We start from the raw sequence: 19,195 nt of genomic DNA on the forward strand, positions 1-19,195 counted from the left end.
TGTATGGGTTTATTTCTGGGCTCTCTATACTCTTCCATTGATCTATGTGTCTGTTTTTATGCCAATACTATACTGTTTTGATTACTATAGCTTTGTAATATAGTTCAAAATCAGGAAGTGTGATGTCTTCAGCTTTGTTCTTCTTTCTCAAGATTACTTTGACTTTTCAGGGTCTTGTGGTTTCATACAAATTTTAGGATTTTTTATTTTTATTTTTATGAAAAATGCCATTGGAATTTGTATAGAGATTGCATTGAATCTGTAGATTGCTTTGAGTAGTATGGACATTTTAACAATATTAATTCTTCCAGTCCATGAGCATGGAATATCTTTCCATTTATTTGTGTTGTTTAATATCTACATATTTGTGAATTTTCAAGTTTTCTTCTTGTAATTGATTTCTAGTTTCATACCATTTTGGTTGGAAAAGATGCTTGATATTATTTCAATATTCTTAAATTTATTAAGGCTTGTTTTTTGGCCTAACATGTGATGTATCCTGGAGAATGTTCCACATGTTGAGAAGAATGTGTGTTTTGCTGCTGTTAGATGAAACATTCTGTGTATATCTAATAGGCCTATCTGGTGTAATGTATAGTTCAAGTCCAATGTTTGCTTATTGATTTTCTGTCTGGATGATCATTGTTGAAAGTGGGATATGAATTAAATTATTTTTTAAGGATCCTGGATTTGTTCCCAAAGTTCTTATGTAAAGTTCTTTATCTACATTTTTAAATTAAATTCCTAATTTCTGTTCTCTTTTCTAAAAATGTAAACCTATTTCTGCAGAATCTTGCAATGGTATACTTCCATTTTACCCATCTCATCCTTTGTGCTATGCTGTGTCATGTGTTTTGCTTTTTATAAGCTACAAAAATCATAATACATTATTATTTTATTTTGCTTTGAACATCTAATTGTATTTTAAAGAAAGTTAAAGTGATAAAAATATCCTTTTTATTTATCCACATGTTTACCATATTTGGTGCTCTTCATTCCTTTGTGTAGATTGCAGTTTCCACCTGGTATCATTTCCTTCTGCTGAAGAACTTTCTTTAATGTTTCTCTTAGTGGAAGTCTGTTGGTCATGAATTCTCTGACCTTTTTGTTTTTTTTAAAAATTTATTTCTTTCATCTTCAATTTTGAGAGATAATTTCACTGGGTATAGAATACTAAGTTGACAGTTTGGTTTTTAATTTCAATACCTTAAAAATGTCTCTTTAGGGCCAGCCCGGTGGCATAGTGGTTAAGTTCACATCCTCCACTCTGGCAGCCTGCAGTACGTGGGTTTGGATCCCAGGCGCGGACCTACATACCACTCATCAAGCCATGCTGTAGCAGCATCCCACATACAAAATGGAGGAAGATGGGCACGGATGTTAGCCCAGGGCCAATCTTCCTTAGCAAAAGGAGGAGGATTGGCAACGGATGTTAGCTCAGGGCTAATCTTCCACACACACGCGCGCGCGCGCACACACACACACACACACAAAAAATGTCTCTTTATTGTCTTCTGACTTGCACATTATCTGATGACAAACCTGCTGTACTTCTTGTATTTGTAAATTCTGTGTATAATTTTTTGTTTTTCCCTCTCTGGTTGCTTTAAACATTTTCTCTTTTTCATTGGTTTTCAGCAATTTGATTCTTATCTGCTATGGCGTAGATCTTTTATTGTTTTTTTTTTATTAATTCTACTTGTGTTTCATTGAGATTCTTGGTTGTGTAGGTTTATAGTTTTCATCAAATTTGGTAAAATTTTGGCTCTATTTCTGCTAATATTTTTGCTTCCCCTCTTTTTTCCAGGGCTCCCATTACATGTATGTTAGATTTCTTGATAAGATCCCACATATCACTGATGCTCTGTTCATTTTTATTTTTAGTCTTCTTTTTTTTCTGTTTTCTGTTTTGGATAGTTTCTTTTGTTTTATCTTAAAGTTCACTGATCTTTCATTCTGCTCTGTTTACTTTGCTGTTAGTCTCACCTGGCATATTTTTCATTTCCTGCTGTTAATAGTATCCAGGTATTTTTAATTTCAGATATTATATTTTTAAAATTTAGAAGTTTCATTTGAGTCTTCTTTATATCTTCCATTTTTCTCCTCATTATGGTCATGCTTTCCTTTACTTATTAAAGATATAGTACATATTTGTTATACCTTTTTAATATTCTTTTCTGCTGGTTTCATCCTATATGTCGTTTTTGGGTTTGTTACTGTTGCTTGATTTTTTTTTCTGGATATGCATCATATTTTCCTGTTTCTTTGCATGCATAGTAATTTTTTAATGGATGCTGTGTATTATGAATCTTGTATTGTTGGCTGCTGAATTTCATTTTATTCATTTAAATAATATTTATAATCCAGTCCTATAAACTTTTCAGCTCTCTCTGTTTTTTGTTTTGTGGCTGTTTTCCTTTTTTGCTGTTATAGATATGGATTTAAATTTTTTATGTTTTTGTGAGCATTTAAAAAAAAAGAAATTTGTGGTTGCATCCTACATTGCATTCACATCTATCTTACCTGAAGTCCAGAATCATGGAAAAATATTGGCTCCTTGGATCTCTGCTGGGCATTTGAGGGAGGAAATTTTGAAGCTAATGCACAGTGCATACACATAGAGGTTTGGCTATTGAAACATTCGGCTTTCTTCACAGTAGACATAGGCCAGCTGCTATATGAAAACTGGAGGAGTCAATCTGGAGTCAGAGTAAGGTGAAAGGTTTTTATATTTCTCTTTTTTCCATTGCAGGCATGTTCCCTGGAACCTTCATGAGCCAAAAAGAAGCCAATTTTATTTTACTGGAAACCTGGATTTGAAGTATGTCTTAATGCCTAAAATGCCTGTTTCTCTGGCTCAGAGACAGGGCTGTGACTCTGTGGCGTCAGCCGAAGCAATAGGGGGCACCTTACTTTCTGCTTTAGAACCATCAGGAAGCTCTGATAATTTTGTTCCCTGGAGTGAAGCCCTTCTGAGCAGTGATTCCGTTATTTGTGGGGGAGCCTAGACCTTAGTGTCTTTGGTGCATTTTACTCACAGCGTGGTTTAGAAAGTGTCCCTCCAGAGTCTGCAGTTTTAATCTATCATGAGGAATCTTCTGTCTCAGTTATAAGAGGAGGTTTCTGGGCGATAGTTTACAGGGTTTCTAAGACATGACACAGTTGATTGTTTATTCAAAAATATGTATTAGCCATCTGCTATAGTTCAGACATTGTCTTTGGTGCTGGAGATGGACAGGGGATATACTTTGTGCTGTCAGGAGTAAGGATTGTCTGTAGAGAGTGAGGCACATAACAACATACTAAGGACACACAACCCAAACTAGGGGAACAGATCTGGGAAGACAACAGTGAAGTTACAGCTGAAGGAAATGAGAATGTTGAGCAGAAGTTAGCTAGAGGGGGCTGAATGGTATTTCAGGCAGAAGGTTCAGCAAGGGCAAAGTCAGAGGTGTGAGAGAACACTTTAAATCGATGAAGGAGATGTTCACTGCTGTAACAGGTAAGCCTCAACATCTTTTAACAATAAAGGTTTATTTGCATTTAAGTAAAATGTAAAATAGGTATTCCTGGTGAGCATATGTCTCTCTTCTAAGAAATAAGTGAGGGCTTTAGGATCTTTCTATCTTGTGGCTTCAACATCTTCGTCACGTAGCTTGCAAACCACCACATCTGCATCAAGCCAGTAATTGGAAGAAAGAGCGTGGAGAATCTTTTTGGGGAATTGGAACACATGGCTTCTGTTCACATTCTGTTGGCTCGCAGTTTGTTGTATAGCCACATCTAAAGGCATGGGAAGCTGGGAAATGTAGTTGAGCTGTGTGCCCAGGAAGAAAAGGGAATTGATTTGGTGATTAGCTTTCTACCATACATTATATTTTCTGGGAACTGCAAGTAATGCTGTCTGGCTCTCCTCTCCTACTAGTTAAGTGGAGGAACTCTCAAAAAATAAAGCCAGAGAGATAGTTGACCACATCTTGGCTTTCTATACCATGTTACAGAATTTGGAATCTATTTTGAAGGCCATGGAGAGTCATTTGAAGAATTTTAATTTGAGAAGTTCCTATTTGCATAGAAAGATCATACCAGCAGTATCTTTAAGAGGCAGAATAACGTGGGAGTCAAGATGTCATTTCTGGAGGCTCTCTGCCTGATTGTACGTTTAGCTCTTCCATTTACTCAAAAGGTGACCCTGAGGAAACTCTGACTCCTTTAATCTTTTACTTTCTAATCTGTAAAATGGAGGCCATATTGGTACCTATCTCATAGAATTGTCAAATAAAATAATAAACTTAAAGAATGGAGTGTGGTGCCTGATGCTGATGCAAGGTAATAACGAGCTCCTATTTTTGCTTTGTTGATGATAGTGTTATTGACAGTGACTGGAGAAGTACTGGCAGAAGGTGAGAATGAAGGGAGGAAAGCAGTCAGAAAACCGTCGTAACAACTCAGATGTGAAGCGATAAGTTCTTGAACCAGCCTGGTCACAGTAGGAATTCAGGGGAGTTTCATGTTTGAAAATGTTAAGTAGGAGAGATAAGCATGATGTGGTGACTCACTGAAAGTAGGAGATGAGGAAGAAAGAGGAGCAAGGATGATTTGTAAGTGTCTGTCTTACGTGGCTTTCTTGCAGGGCGGTGCCACTCATGAGGTAGGAGATGTAGGAGGAGGAGGGGGTTTAGGAGGGAAGGTTGGTGTCTGGTTTAGGATTTCTGGACCTTCACTTCAATGTCCTGCTCTCTAGAGCCTTGACTGAGCCCCTTTCTTAGAGTGTAGGGCTCCCTGTCCCTCTAGGTCATGTCTCCCACAAGGACTTTTGTAGATGAGGCTGGGAGCTCACCCATTCTAACCTCAGAAGAAGACCTAGAGGAGAAATATAGCAGTGATTCCAGGCCTCAGCTTTTGATGTGAAATTATCTCGATTGCTTCACTTCCCAGGGCTTTTCTATTCATGGCTTCAGAGGTGGGGCTGTGGGTCATTCTGTGTCCAGGCCCCTACATCGGTAGTGACTTAGACCTTGGAGGCTTACCCAGGTAAGTAGTGCTCTGAGGCCCCTGGCTGTGCATCCGTGTGTGCCCCAAGCACATTCAAATGTAAGTTAGAGCAAAGGGTTTGGCTTGGTTTCTATGTACATTGTCTGTCTGCACTATTTTTTTCCATTTAATGACATAGGATAAACTTTAAAATATTGGGAATTGTATGGTATTTGTTTTTTATAAACCTCTGCCTCATCTCTGCAATGCCAATGAAGTACTTTTTTTTTTTTTTTTTAAATAAAAACTAATGGCTACCAACTTAGCAATATCTTGATAAGTTCTAGTTTTTGTGGTGGCAGTCCAAATAGCAAGAAATCAGGTTATCTCTTTTTAAAGAGGGTTTCTTTTTCTTTTTTTTTTGCTTCCAATAGTTCTTTTTTTATTGTAGTAAGATACACATAACATAGAATTTGCCATTTAAAGTGTGCAATTTTGTGACAATTAAGTACATCAAAAATGTTGAACAGCCATCACCACTATCTAGTTTAAGAACTTTTTCATCACCCAAAAAGGAAACTCTATGTCCAGCCACTCTCCATGCCTCCTTCCCCCCAGCCCCTGGCAACCACTAATTTGCTTTCAGTCTGTATGTATTTGCCTATTCTGTATATTTAATATAAATGGAATTATGCAATATGTAACCTTTTGTATCTGACATCTTTCCCTTAGCATAATGTTTTCAAGGTTCATCCATGTTGTAGCATGTACCAGTTCTTCATTCCTTTTTATGGCCAAATAATATTCCATTAAAGTGCATTTTTAAAAAACTTTGAAACAGCTTTATAAAAATCTCACTCCAGACTAGGGATTGGCAAACTTTTTCTGTAAAAGGCCAGACAATAAATATTTTTAGCTTTGAGGGCCACATGCAATCTCAGTTGCCACTGCTGAATCCTGCTGTTGTGGCACGAAGGCAGCCATGATAATCTGTAAACAAATGGGTGTGGCTGGGTTCCAATAAAACTTTATTGACAGAAACAGACAGTGGCTCTGATTTGGCCTGTGGGCTGTAGTTTGATGACCCTGCTCTAGACCATTTCATCATTATACAACCTTCATTTGTATTTTTAGGAAAGAGGTGGTGGCGAAGGTGCTGAGCTGTTTATAAGTGGAACACTGACTGCGTTTTCTTAATGATGGATTAAAATCTCACAGTGTGCTGTTCTAGTGTGGCTGTGCAAATTTGGGCTGTCCATGTTTTCCAGCCTCATATGCTCGAGCATTTCTTATTGTTGCCTCCCACCCCAAGTCTGAGTCTTGCCTTTTTAATCCTAGCTGGTTACTCCAGGATCCAAAAATGAAGCTGAGAACAACTTACAAGGGCTTCACTAAAGCAGTGAATCACTATTTTGATGTGCTCATTCCCAGGATAGTACCACTGCAGGTATAACCCAACTCCACATCTCTACAACCAGGGAAAGTAGTTGCCTGAATTGATTTCCTGGATAGGGCTAGCCTACTTTCTATCATTCAGAAGCAGGAAGCATATGTAGCAACTCATTCCAATCCTTATTTAAGAAATATCAGGGCAATATTTTTATTGCCCTGCTTTTATGCCTTTTCCCCATCTACTGCCCAACTGAATGCCTTTTTCCTGACAGTATGCTTGGAACTGCACTGTGTATATTTTCGTTCTATCTTCTCCATTATTTCTTTGCTCTCGATCACCATAAATGGGAAATTAATGATAGTCCTCCAGATGTCTTAATTTAACTGCTAAAGATAGCTACTTGTCAGTCCTTCACAAATAATAGATTATATAGATGACCTTAGGTCAGTGATTTTGTAGAAGTTGCAATTTATTTGATTTTTAATATACCTCCACTGCAATAAAACCATGGTATCATACATACTCATTGGTTAAATAGAAATAGTGTGCCACTATATTTCTAAAATGGTTGGAAAATGTAAGAAGGACTATATACTAGGTAAAAAATGAGCAGAAGGAAGGAGCAAATATATAACGTCTATTAGGTGTCATGCTTTGCACGAGGCAATTAACAATTATCTAGCATATTTCATCCTCACAATAATCATTTGAAGGAGGTTGAATGGAGGCAATGACAGGTTTGTACATGGCCAGGAGAGGGCTTCACATAATGTAAATTTACTGGGGACAGAGTTGGTTCCTAACATTGTGAGTATCCCAGAGTTAATCAGGCTCACGGAAGCCATTAAAACTAAGTGACTGAAGAGTGTGAATCAGTGTGCTATTTGGGGGATAGTAGAGATAGTCCTTTACGGAAATTAAAGCGCCGCTGTCCAATATGATAGCCACAGCCACCGGCAGCTATTTAAATTTAAATAAATTAAAATTAAATAAAAAATTCAGTTCCTCATTCACACCAGACACATTTCAAGTGCTCAGTAGCCACACATGGATATGCTCAAAAATGTTGAGTGCCAATACAGAACATTTTCGTCATTGCAGAAAGTTCTGCTGGCCAGCATTGAACTAGAGTGCTCGCCCCAAATCAGCACTTCTCAGTCTTGAAACTCCTGGAAAACTAAATTAGCATTCGGAAGTTTGCTTGGTGAGTGCGAAATCAGGGCCTCAGCAGGTCAGGAGGTCTCAAAAGCATTTTATCATGGTCTTATGAATCAGCACTTGCAGCTGAGTTCCCTTCTTTTAGAACTTTCTGTTGTATTTATCATGTACAGGGTCTCTTGCTTTGGATAATCCCAGGTACTGTCAACTTCTGAGTCTTTCCTCTTTCCTTTTCTGTTCTCTAATCTGCTGGATTCCTCCTTGGATGAGTGAGAAGGGGGAAGAGAGAAGCAGGTTTTGATAAAACTTTTCGATGTTTGTCAGCAGAGAATGAGATTTAAAGGTTTGAGAAACACTCTTTTAGGTTTTCTGTCCTCTTTCTCCCCTATCAGGGTATAGTACAGTCAGTTATTCCTTGCTTGCTAAATATTCTCCCATTTCAACTCTTTCCACCCGGAGTTTCTCCTAGATCATGATGATCACAGTTTTTGATGTACAAACACTTCAGTTACACTTATACATAGTCCCAGGTGTTGCCCAGATTCTTACTTGCATTGTTGGCATGGAGTTTAATTTTTAGAGGTCAACACTATTTTTCTTATTTCTGCATGCTGGGAGGGGTACCTCATGGCTTCCCATGAATGTGTCTCCAAGAGGAGTTGAGGAGGTGCAGAAGTGGGCACAATGAAACTTGATTAGGGTGTGGTAGGTACAAAATATGGAGAGAAAACATGACAGCTGGACTCGAGAGAGCTATTAAGATGGGGATAATGGAGCATGTTAACATCGACAGAAAGGAACCAACAGGGAGGGAAAATGAGAAGATATTTGCAAGAGGGCATAATTGAGAGAGCAGAAGGGGATATGATCCAGCACAAAGTTGGGATTAATAGAGAACCATGAGAAACATTTAAGAGGTGAGTAGGGCAAGAGGAGCTCGCAAAGGAGTCTGAGGAGAAGTGACCAGAGAGGCAGGCCGGAAACTAGGAGAAGACATGTTGCAGAATACAGCAGAAGAGAGAGTTTCAAAAAGGAGAAGATAGCCAAGGGTGTCAAATGTTGCTGAGGGATAAACTAAATTCGGATTAAAATTTACTGCTGGAATTTAGCAAAGAGAGGGTCAACGTTAATAATTTAGGGGGAATGGAAAGAGTGGAAGAGAGACCACAGTGAGTAAAGGGGTAGATGAGAAGATAAGAAGTCAAGAGTGAGTGCAGAAATATTTCACAGAGTTTGTCCATGAAGATGAAGAGGGCAAGAGAGTGGTAACTGGAGGCAGAAGTGGTCCAGGCAAGTTATTTTTAACGTAGGACTTTGAGTCAATTTAAATGATGATGAGAATAGTTTAGTAAAGAAAGAGATGAAGATACAGAAGACAGAGGGATACTCCAAAGAGCAAAGTTCCTGAGAAGTGGGAAGGAGATGAGATCCAGCACACATGAGGTAAGACTTGGATAGGATGGTAATAGGATAAGAGGATAATAGGATAAGACTTGGATAGGATAGGTTAGGTAGTGGTTGGATAGGATGAGGGACATTTTACTCATTTAACTAGTGCTAAGGTAGAAAGGGTGGAAGTGGAGGTTTGAAACCTCAAGCTTAAGGCATTGAATTTGGGGAAAAATGATGGGAGTTAATTAGGGAGTAGTAGGAAAGGTAGGACTCTAAGAGCAGTTGACCTCCTAGAGGTGACTGCTGACTGTGGAGTAAGAGAAGTTGTCTGAACTTTAGTGTAACTTGGAGTTGAGTTTAAGAATATGTTATTTTTATGGCACTCCAAAAATTTATGTGCAACAGCAAGTTGAGAAAATCTAGCCTTTCCCCACCAGTAGCCTCACTCTCAAACTCTCATCTCTTTGACCCTCAGTACAAAAAGGGAGGCCCCGTCATTGCTGTGCAGGTCGAGAATGAGTATGGTTCATATCATCTGGATAAAAGATACATGTCATATATTAAGAAGGTTAGTTCTCCTTTAATTTTTCTCTATATTTACATGCTTCTTTTTTCACTCTGTTAGTTTGTGGAGCAAACATGTCCTGAGTAGCTATAGCTTGCATGATACCATGGGATGTGAAGATGAATAAGATCCAGTGTAATTTTTCCCATGCTTTTACATCCTATAGAGGGGACTGGAAACTACCCACACAACTCTAATGTAAGGCAAAAGTGATGTTAAAATATTTTTTCTCTCTGTGGATATCACAGCTCTCTTTTGGTTAGTGTTTGTATAATACATACTTTTCTATCCTTTTACTTTTAACTTTTCTATATCCACATATTTAAGGTACATACTTTGTAAACAGTGTATAATTAGAATTTGTTTTTGTTAATCCATTATGAAAATTCTTGTCTTTTAAATGAGATATTTGGTTTGTTTACATTTAATATAATTACATTTGCATTTAAATCTACCATTTTGTTATTTTCTATTTTTCCTACTTGTTCCATGGTCCTTTGTCTCTTCTTTCTTCTTTTGGATTGAGTGTTTTTTATTATTCCATTTTCTCCTCTATTAGCTTGTTATCATTTTTCACTTTTCTTTTAGAATTGGCCATAGAGACTACTGTATTCATCCTTGAATTATTAATGTCTAATATAAGTTAGTATGTTTGCCAATTCCAAGGTAAAGAAGCACCTGAGAACAGTTTAATTGCATTTTCCTCCCTTCTATCTTAGGTACTATTTTGTTGTCATTTCTTTTAATGCTGTATATATTTTAGACTCACAAGACATTATTATTTTTATTGTTATACGGAGTCATTTAGATTTACCCACATGATTTACTTTTTGTTGCTTTTCCCCTCTGCATCTCTGAGCTTCATCTCCCTTATCATTTTCCTCTGCCTGGAAAACACCTTTTTGTATTTTCTTTGTCACAATATGCTGTTAAATTCTTTCACCTTTTGTTTGTTTGAAAGTGTGTCTAGTTCACCATCATTTTTGAAGGATATTTTTGCTGTACGTAGAATTCTAGGTTGGCAATTATTTTCTTTGAGGATTCTCTGGTATACTTTGTTTCTATTAAGAAGTCAAGTATCGATAAGATTATTGTTCCTTTGAAGGTAAAATGTCTTTTTTCTTTGGCCTCTTTTAAGATTTCTTTCTTTGTTTTTTAGCAATTTTACTAGGATTTGGCTAGGTGTGGTTTTCTTTTGACTTATCCTGCTTACATTTATTTATGTTTTTTGTGAGGAGATCGGCTCTGTGCTAACATCTGCCGATCTTCCTCTTTTTTTTTTTTTGGCTGAGGAAGACTGGTCCTGGCTTAACATCCGTGCGCATCTTCCTCCACTTTATATGGGATGCTGCCACAGCATGTCTTGCCAAGCAGTGTGTTGGTGCGCGCCCGGGATCTGAAGCAGCGAAGCCTGAGCCGCCACAGTGGAGCATGCGCACTTAACCACTTGCGCCACTGGGCCGGCCCCCTGCTTACATTTTTGCACTCAACAATTTGTGGCTTGAAGTGTTTAATCAGTTTTAGAAAATTCTCAGCAATTATCTGCTCCATTTTCTCTCTCTTCTCCTCTGGGACTTCGATTACACAAACGTTAGATATTTTCGTCATATCCCACATATCTATAAAGCTCTTTTCTGGATAATTTCTTCTATACTATCTTCTAATTTATTAATTTTCTCTTCAGCTTTGTCTAATTTGATGTTAAAACTGCCCCATTATGTTCTTAATTTCAGATCTTTTAACTTTTAGTTCTAAAATTTTCGTTTGATTCTTTTCTATAGTTTCCATTTCTTTGCCAAAATTTTCCATTTTTCTTTAATTCCTTGAACGTATTAATTATAGTTATTTCAAAATCTATGTCTTAATAGACCTAATATCTGATCTTGTATATATCTGTTTCTGTTGTTTTTTTCTCATGGTTTCAGTAAAGTATTTTAACAATTTTTCAATCAGATGTCAGACATTTATTTATGAAAACGCTATTGAGATCATTGAAGCTCTTGACAATCTTTCGGATGAATTTATTTTTGCTTCTGGAAGGTCATTGCAATAATTTGGAGCTGAGCTTCAATCATGAGAGCAAGTCTCATTCTTGTTCACCCTCATTCCTGGTGGGTAGCGCTTTGGGTCCCAGCTGAAAGCCTAGGGTTTGTCATGGCCCCTCCACCTTGGCAGTCCCTGAACTGCAATTTCTTTCCCCAAGTCTTCTAAAGTTGCTGAGAAATCTGCTCAGCTTCTCAGCCTCTCAGCTGATGCTTTAGGAATCAGCTGATGTCTCAAGGGAGAAGCTGTGAGAAATGCTAGATTCATCTCTCTAACTCCCTGGGAACTTGGATCCTCAAGTCCTGCCTTGATATATATCTAGTATCTTCAAATAAGTTTTTAAAAAATATTTTTGTCCAGCTTGTCTAGTTGTTATTAGAAGGAAGGTTAGTCTGAAACAAAATGGTTCACCATCCCTAGAAGTGAAACCTGTTGCTGCTATCCCTGTGAGTAGAATCCGTGAGTCTCTCTTTCATTCTCAAGTGTTCTAGTTTAGATAAAAAGCTGCATGGCCACCTACCAATAAGCCATATTGCTCACTGGGGCTAGAGGCTTGAAACATTGCTTCTGATAGCACCTGTTGTGGTGGAGGGTGGACTGGGATTAATGCATGACACGCTGGCTCCTCTCACTTATTTGATTCACCTCTCAGTCTTCCCTGTTTTTCAAGAAGACTTCAATAGAAGCAAACTACCTCCTTATACCCAACAAGTGTGGGGTTAGTGTGGGGACTATTGCAGGGACAGTTTCACTGTCAGGACATTCTGATCAAAGACCCAGGAAGGCATACCTTTGGCTTTTCTCAGTACCCACAGCCATTGTCTCAGTGTTTTACTCCTTAAGTAGGTAAGTTCCTTAGCCTCTTCTCTCTGTGTTTGATTTAGAATCTCCTCGAGTTACTTCTAGTTAAAGTAGGGACAATAAAGGTTCGTGCAGCAATAAGTTTGACCATGGATTGACTAAGCCAAAACCTACCTGAGTTTGCCGTTGACCAAAGGAAAACCAGCAGTTGTGTGTGTGTGTGTTCCCAAATCCATCCTATAATTGGGCCCATAGGGTATAGTTAATTTGAGTGAAAGTGTGGAGGAAGAAGTTTGTCTGAAGCTCTCTGAGGCACTGGAGAAAATCCAGGATTCAGATCCTTAGGGGAAGGCACTGTATTAAGGTGAACGCAGACAATCCCACTGCCTCTTCCTTTAGGTTTGACCTTGTCATTGTTACCTTGGCCTTGCTGAGTGTAGCTGAGGCAGGAATGATGTTTACTAACTTACAAATAGTTGGATGGGGTAATTAGACCTTCTCTTCCATTTCTCAGCTTTATTCCCATATTTTTGTTGCCATCACTTTTTCTAGAGAGAAGCAGTCCCATGGGATCAGGGACAGTCATTTACCTTGCTGAATTTCTCTACAGGTGCTGGTGACAAGAGGGGTGGAGGTGCTGCTCATGACTGCTGATGATGGACAAGAACTGATAAGAGGCCACCTGAAGAAGGGTACAATTTTGTTTTTGCCCTATTTCCTCTACTAGTTGAGTCTGAAACAGACGGGAGTCCTTCTGATGCTTCCTTTTTCCCATTTCCCGTGGCTGGGGCCCCAGAGTCTTTAGGTAAAAGTGGTGGGGCTGAGTTAAGGAGCCAGTCCCCGCCTTGCTGCCCCACTAGCTATTTCCCTCAGAGCCCCAACAGTGCATAACACTTACTCCATCCTCTTCAATCCTTGGTGGCCAAAGTGGGGCCTGGCTGGGACAGAGTAAAGGCCATCTCTGTCGTTGCCAAATGGCCATGGCTGAGCAACAGGAAGTGGATGCAGTGTCAGAGAAACAGTACTGCCACAGACCTACCCCAGGAGCTTAGGGACAAATAATCTAGGAACCAAAGCAGTAGAGAAACATAGGATAGAATTATAGGGAGGAAATATGGGTTGATACACAGCAACATGGAGAAAGGAAACGTGCAGACACAGAGCCAGAGAACACTTGTGGAATTCTTTACCCTAAGCAGTCTGCCAGGCGCATTCTCCTCTGCTGGTCTCTCCCCAGGTTGTTTGGTGGCCCTTTGTCTTGTGGTGGAAGAGGCAGAACAGAGTTCTGGGTTAGAAGTCAGGAGATCTATAGTCAAGTTTTAGGTCTTGGGCTCTTCACCTCTCTGGGCTCAAGTTCTTGATTTGGCTTTCATTTATTCATCAGCATAATGTGGTTTATTTAAATGCCCTTGTTTTCTGGAAGCGCTTTGTGTAGTGCACGTGTGCATACAGATTATATCATTGACTGTAAGCCATGATGTGTTAGTGTGAATATCTGTGAGGGGTATCTGCAGGATGCGTCGACGCCCAGCTCTCCGTCCTGGGTCCAGGAGTAAGTTTTCTCCCCTGCCTGACAGTGCTTGGAGCTGGACCTTATGCAGAGTTTCTCCTTTTCCTCCACAGTGATTGCCACTGTCCACATGAGGAATATAAAGAAAGAAACTTATCAAAAGCTCTCTTCAGTTCAAGTAAGGACATTTCAGGGATGGGAGACATTTTGATTCTTGCTCATGCTAGGACCTCTTCGCTCATTTGTTGGGGAAATTCTCAGCAGTGATTAGTTCAGTTAAACCTTGCGTTTATTATGCCCTTGAAATGCCTGCTCTAGGTGATTTTCGGTGCAACTAAATCAAATTCACATGCCTACAATGCCTGGCCCATGGCCCCTTCAAAGGACACAGGATGGGAAACATAGCCTACTAGCAGGGCAGCATCAGTGGGAGTCCTCACAGCAGTCCAGGGGCCATGCGCCCAGCTGACAGCTTGGGTGTCAGGGAATGGGAGCACACACATGAGTGGGAGCCATCCTGGCAGAGGAGCCTCAGCTCGGTATAGGAACCAACCAGTATCCCTTGTCATAGCTCCATAGCCGTAGCTTCTGGGTCTGCTAAGGGGAACTCTTGGTTTCAAGATACACAGCACTCAGGGAGCTATTGCTCCCATCAGGAATTGATACATCATTCATACTCCTCCAGGCCAGAGGCAGTTTCCTAATCAGAGGTCATTTTTATCATAGCAATCTGCCTGATAACATGGGTAACATTCTACCTTTATCAGGTTTTCAGTGGACCTAAAGTCAATTTGCATGAGACAGAGAAAGATTTTTGTTAACCCTTTACTCATAGCCCCATTCACCTTTAACTACTTGTAGTCTAATGAGAAAGACAAGAAATGTAAATAAACAACACAAAATAGGAAGTGCTAAATGCAATAAAAGTATTAATGGGTAACTGGAGGTCAGAGAGTGGCATAGATTTCTACCCCAGAGGAAATCAGTGGTTACATGTGTCATTTTGCACAGAACTGAGCCATATGGTATTAGGAGCAAAAGAAGCCATCTGTTAATTACCATCAACATAAGGCAATGCCTGGAATTCTAAGTTAAATTCCTAATCCTGTCCTCCTGCAGTCTGAGACAGCACTAAGATTTAGAGAAGAGTACAAAGGCCTGAGAATCCAGCCACATAATGACAGGACCAACATCAGGAAATGGTGCAGGTAGTGCGGAGATGTGCAGGGATTGGGGTGAGTGCATTCCAAGAGGATATGAAGAGGGAAGACAATTCTTGGACAAAGTAAACATTCAGTTAGATGCTAACATCATGATGATGATGGTGATAATGATGGAGGAGGAGGAAGAATGGGAGGGCAATGAAACCAGTGGAAAAGGCAACCTCTGGAATGGGAAAAAATATTTGCAAACCACATATCTGGTAAGGGGTTAATATCCAAAATATACAAGGAACTCATACTACTCAGTAGCAAAAAACCAAAATAACCCAATTAAAAAACGAGCAAAAGATCTGAATGGACATTTTTCCGAAGAAGACATACAAATGTCCAACAGGTACATGAAAAGGCACTCAACATCCCTAATTATTGGGGAAATGCAAATCAAAGACACAATAAGACATCAGCCCACACCTGTCAGGATGTCTGTTATTTAAAAGGCAAGAGATGACAAGTGCTGGGGGGATGTGGAGAAGAGGAAGCCCTGTGCACTGCTGGTGGGAATGCAAACTGGCACAGCCATTGTGGAAAACAGCATGGAGGTTCATCAAGAAATTAAAAACAGAGCTACCATCTGATCCGGCAATCTCGCCTCTGGGTGTATATGCAAAGGAAATGAAATTGTTATCCTGAGGAGATATCTGGACTCCTGTGTTCATAGCAGCATAATAATAGCCAAGGTATGGAAACAACCTAAGTGTGTGGTGACAGATGAATGGATAAAGAAAATGTGGTGTATATATATAAAATGGAATATATTCAGCTTTAAAAAAGAAGGAAATCTGTCATTTGTGACAACATGGATGAACCTGGAGAGCATTATGCTAAGTGAAATAAGCCAGACAGCAAAAGACAAATAACAAATACTGTATGGTATCACTTCTGTGTGGAATCTACAAAAGGAAAAAGTGAACTCATAAAACAGAGAGTAGAAAAGTGGTTGCCAGAGGCTGGGGGTTGGGGGAAACAGGGAGAGGCTGGTAAAAGGGAACAAACTTTCACTTAAAAGATAAATAAGGTCTGAGGATCTAATGTATAGTATGGTGACTATAGTTGATGATACTGTATTGTATAGTTGAGATTTCTTAAGAGAGTAAAATGTAAATGTTCTTACCAAAAAAAAAAGTAAAAAATGGAACTTGAGAATGAGTCTCACATTAAAGGTGAGATTCATTTGGTGGCATCTTTAAAATTTAGGAGTATTTTCACGTGAAAGGGAAATTCTTTGTAGTACTGGAGAACAGAATTAGTTTCAATGGGTAAAATGAATAACAAAACATATATTGCCTCAATATAAGGGTTGTAATTTCTAGCAATCTGAATTCTTAAAAAATGGGATGGACTGCCTTGTGTGGCAATGAATTCCCCATCACATGAGAACAGAGAGGCTGAAGAATGCCTGTGTGTGGTCCACTGTGTAGAGATGGCAATGCCTACTGAGGGGAGAAGTGATATACTAGACAAGCTCAAAGAAGAAATCTTTTCTAATGTGAGAATCTGTGATTTGGGGATTCTGTGAGATTGAGGGGAAGGCAGATTGAGGGGAAGGAAGCTGCAGGAGCTGGAACCACATGGCTTCAGTTTAATTAGCTTTAAAGGAGTGAGAACATTATTTTTGGAATTGAATAGAATTAAAAAAAAATGTTAAATGTAAAGAATGCTGGGCAGAAATACATATAAAGTTAAGTCAAATCGCATGATTTTGTGGTGGTCAAGTTGGCAGTGTTTTTTGACTTTCTTGAAAGGATTTGGCAGCTTAGGCCTGAATGTGGATGCTGCAGGGGGCTGGATGTAAGGGCTCCAGAGTTAAGTTGTGGCAGCAAGGAAAGCAGGAATTCAAAGGATGAGTTAACATTGCAGTGCGAGAAGGAGCGTGATTGAAAAGGCTAACTTCCAGTCTAAACCTGAAGAGTGAGGCTTGTTATCCCAATGGCTTGGAAGGTGAAGGAACTAGAGATGACACAGGGATGGCAAAAGGGAGGAGTGGGAGCTGAGAGATGTGTGGGAATTCTGGGATTCAGGAATTCTCATTTATGGGATTCAACATTTTGGGCAGTCATTTGTTGAACATTTTCAGTGCTTCCTCTGGGTCAGGCACTTTCTTACTAGACCTCTACTCTGGTCACTCAAGGGAATGAAGAGACTCTATTGTTCTAGAAAGGGAAATGTGATGATGGCAGTTGATTTTACCAAAGCCTGAGCAAGAAGGCCAGTGAAACCACACCAGTAATAACGAGACCAGGAAATGATGTGCAAATGGGAGAGTAGAACTCAGTGAGGGGCTGCTCCAGCTCGTAAAGGGAGTTTGTGAACTGGGCCTTACAGTTCCCTCCTAAGCAATTCAGGGCTTCTCAATGGCACCAAACTTGATGAAATGGACACTTCATTTTCCTCAGGGTCATAGCCCCATACTGATGATGGTATATACAGCAAACTCTTTGGACGGATGGGGCACTGCCTGCCATACTCTGGATTCACATGGTGAGTACTCCTTAGTTCCTTTCTCGGGAGAATAGATGACACAGATGGCGCTGGCCTGTTTTTTTCTGCTCAGTAGAGTACTTGAAATTTAGGGGACAAGGCTGCAGATCTTATAGCTTCATAAGTATCAATGTGGTGAAGTAGACACCTTACAGACATCTGTGCAGGTAAAATGACAGCATGGAATGGGGTCCCCAGAGGTCATTGTAATTGAAAGTCAAATTTTAGCAGGGTTTCCATTCTGATTACATTTTGTTGAGGCTGTTAAAGTAGAGTGCGTTGTTCTGACAGAAGGGGGCAATTCAATGGAAGTGTGTTGGGTGGAGGTAGAATGTTATCTGATCCCAGGTTGTCTGCCACGTTGTTCTTCCTGGAGAATTGATGAAGGTCATTAAAATGTGGTTTGAAGGTAAATGTTCCTGGTGCCAGGATTTCAGATCAGTCACTGTGAGAAGTTACTAAGTGCTTCAGAAACACTGAGCTGGATGTATATTTACCTAAGACAAAGATGCACAAACAAATATTTAATATATGCAGTTTGAAAATCCCCCAAGGGGCTATTAATTCTCTCAAACTTTAGTTCTCTCCCCCATTTCTCCTTTTCTTCCTACCTATATGCAGTGTTAATGAAAAACGTGCGTGAAATGTTCAACTTGAGGTTCTCCCTCAACTTCTATATGTTCCATGGTGGCACCAACTTTGGCTTCATGGGTGGAGCTGCATCTTTAGATAATTATCTCCCTATGGTCACCAGCTATGGCAAGTACTTGTCCCCAAAGTTGTCTCCAACCTAGGCCAACCCACCATTTGACACTGGAGCTTCCTAGGGTGGGCTTCTGAGAATAGTCTCCGGAACTGTTCATCTATTTTGCCTTTAACGTATGCTGGAGATTGAGGGTTTGATATTTGTTCTTTTGACAGTACTAGAATTTATCCACCGCTAGAATATAGGCTGTGTGGGACTTTGCCAGCAGAGAAATCAATAGCTTAATCTTTCCATCCACTGTGCAGATCCTTGTTATTAGAGATTCGTTGCAAACCTGTTACTTTGGATCTCTTAGTAGCACCAGGGTATTGTCTTCCCCTATCTCCAGCTCTACTAAGAGACCAAGTGAAAAGTCAAGGGTGAAAGAAAGAAAGGAGTTTGGTTAGAAATTGAGTAGGAAGGAGAAGCCTCTGGATTAGAGCAGCCTTATGCTCTCAGCCAGGGCTTCTTAGATATTCAGAGACTGGTGCTATTTGCCTCCGATGGAAAGGGCTGGAAAGCATGGCAGATGTCTCCTGTTTTGGACTAACTGGGACTTGGCATTTTCTTGTCTAATGCCGAAAGTTTTTCCTCCCAATGCTGCTGTATTAAGGATCCTTTTGCTTAGTACTAAGCTCTCATTCCCTTCTTTTGGTGAAGCTGTGGCTTTCTTGGGGAAAGTGACAAATTTCTTTATATTTTTCAGACTATGGGGCACTGCTGACAGAGGATGGAGAATATACACCTGAGTATATTTCATTTCAAGAGTTTTTTAGCTCTGTTATAGGTACCCAGCAACAACCTCAATCCGAATGATAACTCAGCTCCTCAAATGGTCTCTGTCCTGTGAAGAGGGGGGTGAGGGAATGGATAGAGATGTTCCTTTGGGGAGATGTCCGACTTGCTCAGTTTA

At 39.8% G+C, this 19,195-nt stretch overlaps 1 protein-coding gene across 1 annotated transcript in view; it reads left to right on the plus strand.

Annotated features, from left to right (window-relative positions):
• LOC106803134 (beta-galactosidase-1-like protein 2) overlaps nucleotides 1–19,195 on the plus strand; it is a 38,924-nt gene that overhangs the window by 8,898 nt on the left and 10,831 nt on the right. Inside the window, exons 3-11 of the mRNA XM_087434066.1 lie at nucleotides 2,753–2,821; nucleotides 4,939–5,034; nucleotides 6,313–6,421; nucleotides 9,393–9,485; nucleotides 12,937–13,018; nucleotides 13,950–14,014; nucleotides 17,453–17,537; nucleotides 18,159–18,296; nucleotides 18,989–19,069. Coding sequence (XP_087290192.1) covers nucleotides 2,753–2,821; nucleotides 4,939–5,034; nucleotides 6,313–6,421; nucleotides 9,393–9,485; nucleotides 12,937–13,018; nucleotides 13,950–14,014; nucleotides 17,453–17,537; nucleotides 18,159–18,296; nucleotides 18,989–19,069 — 818 coding nt within the window. The remainder of the gene's footprint in view (nucleotides 1–2,752; nucleotides 2,822–4,938; nucleotides 5,035–6,312; nucleotides 6,422–9,392; nucleotides 9,486–12,936; nucleotides 13,019–13,949; nucleotides 14,015–17,452; nucleotides 17,538–18,158; nucleotides 18,297–18,988; nucleotides 19,070–19,195) is intronic.

Source organism: Ceratotherium simum, chromosome 7 (genome assembly GCF_057802395.1).
Source record: "Ceratotherium simum simum isolate JZ-2026a chromosome 7, ASM5780239v1, whole genome shotgun sequence".
In the NCBI taxonomy this organism is placed as follows: Eukaryota; Metazoa; Chordata; class Mammalia; order Perissodactyla; family Rhinocerotidae; genus Ceratotherium; species Ceratotherium simum.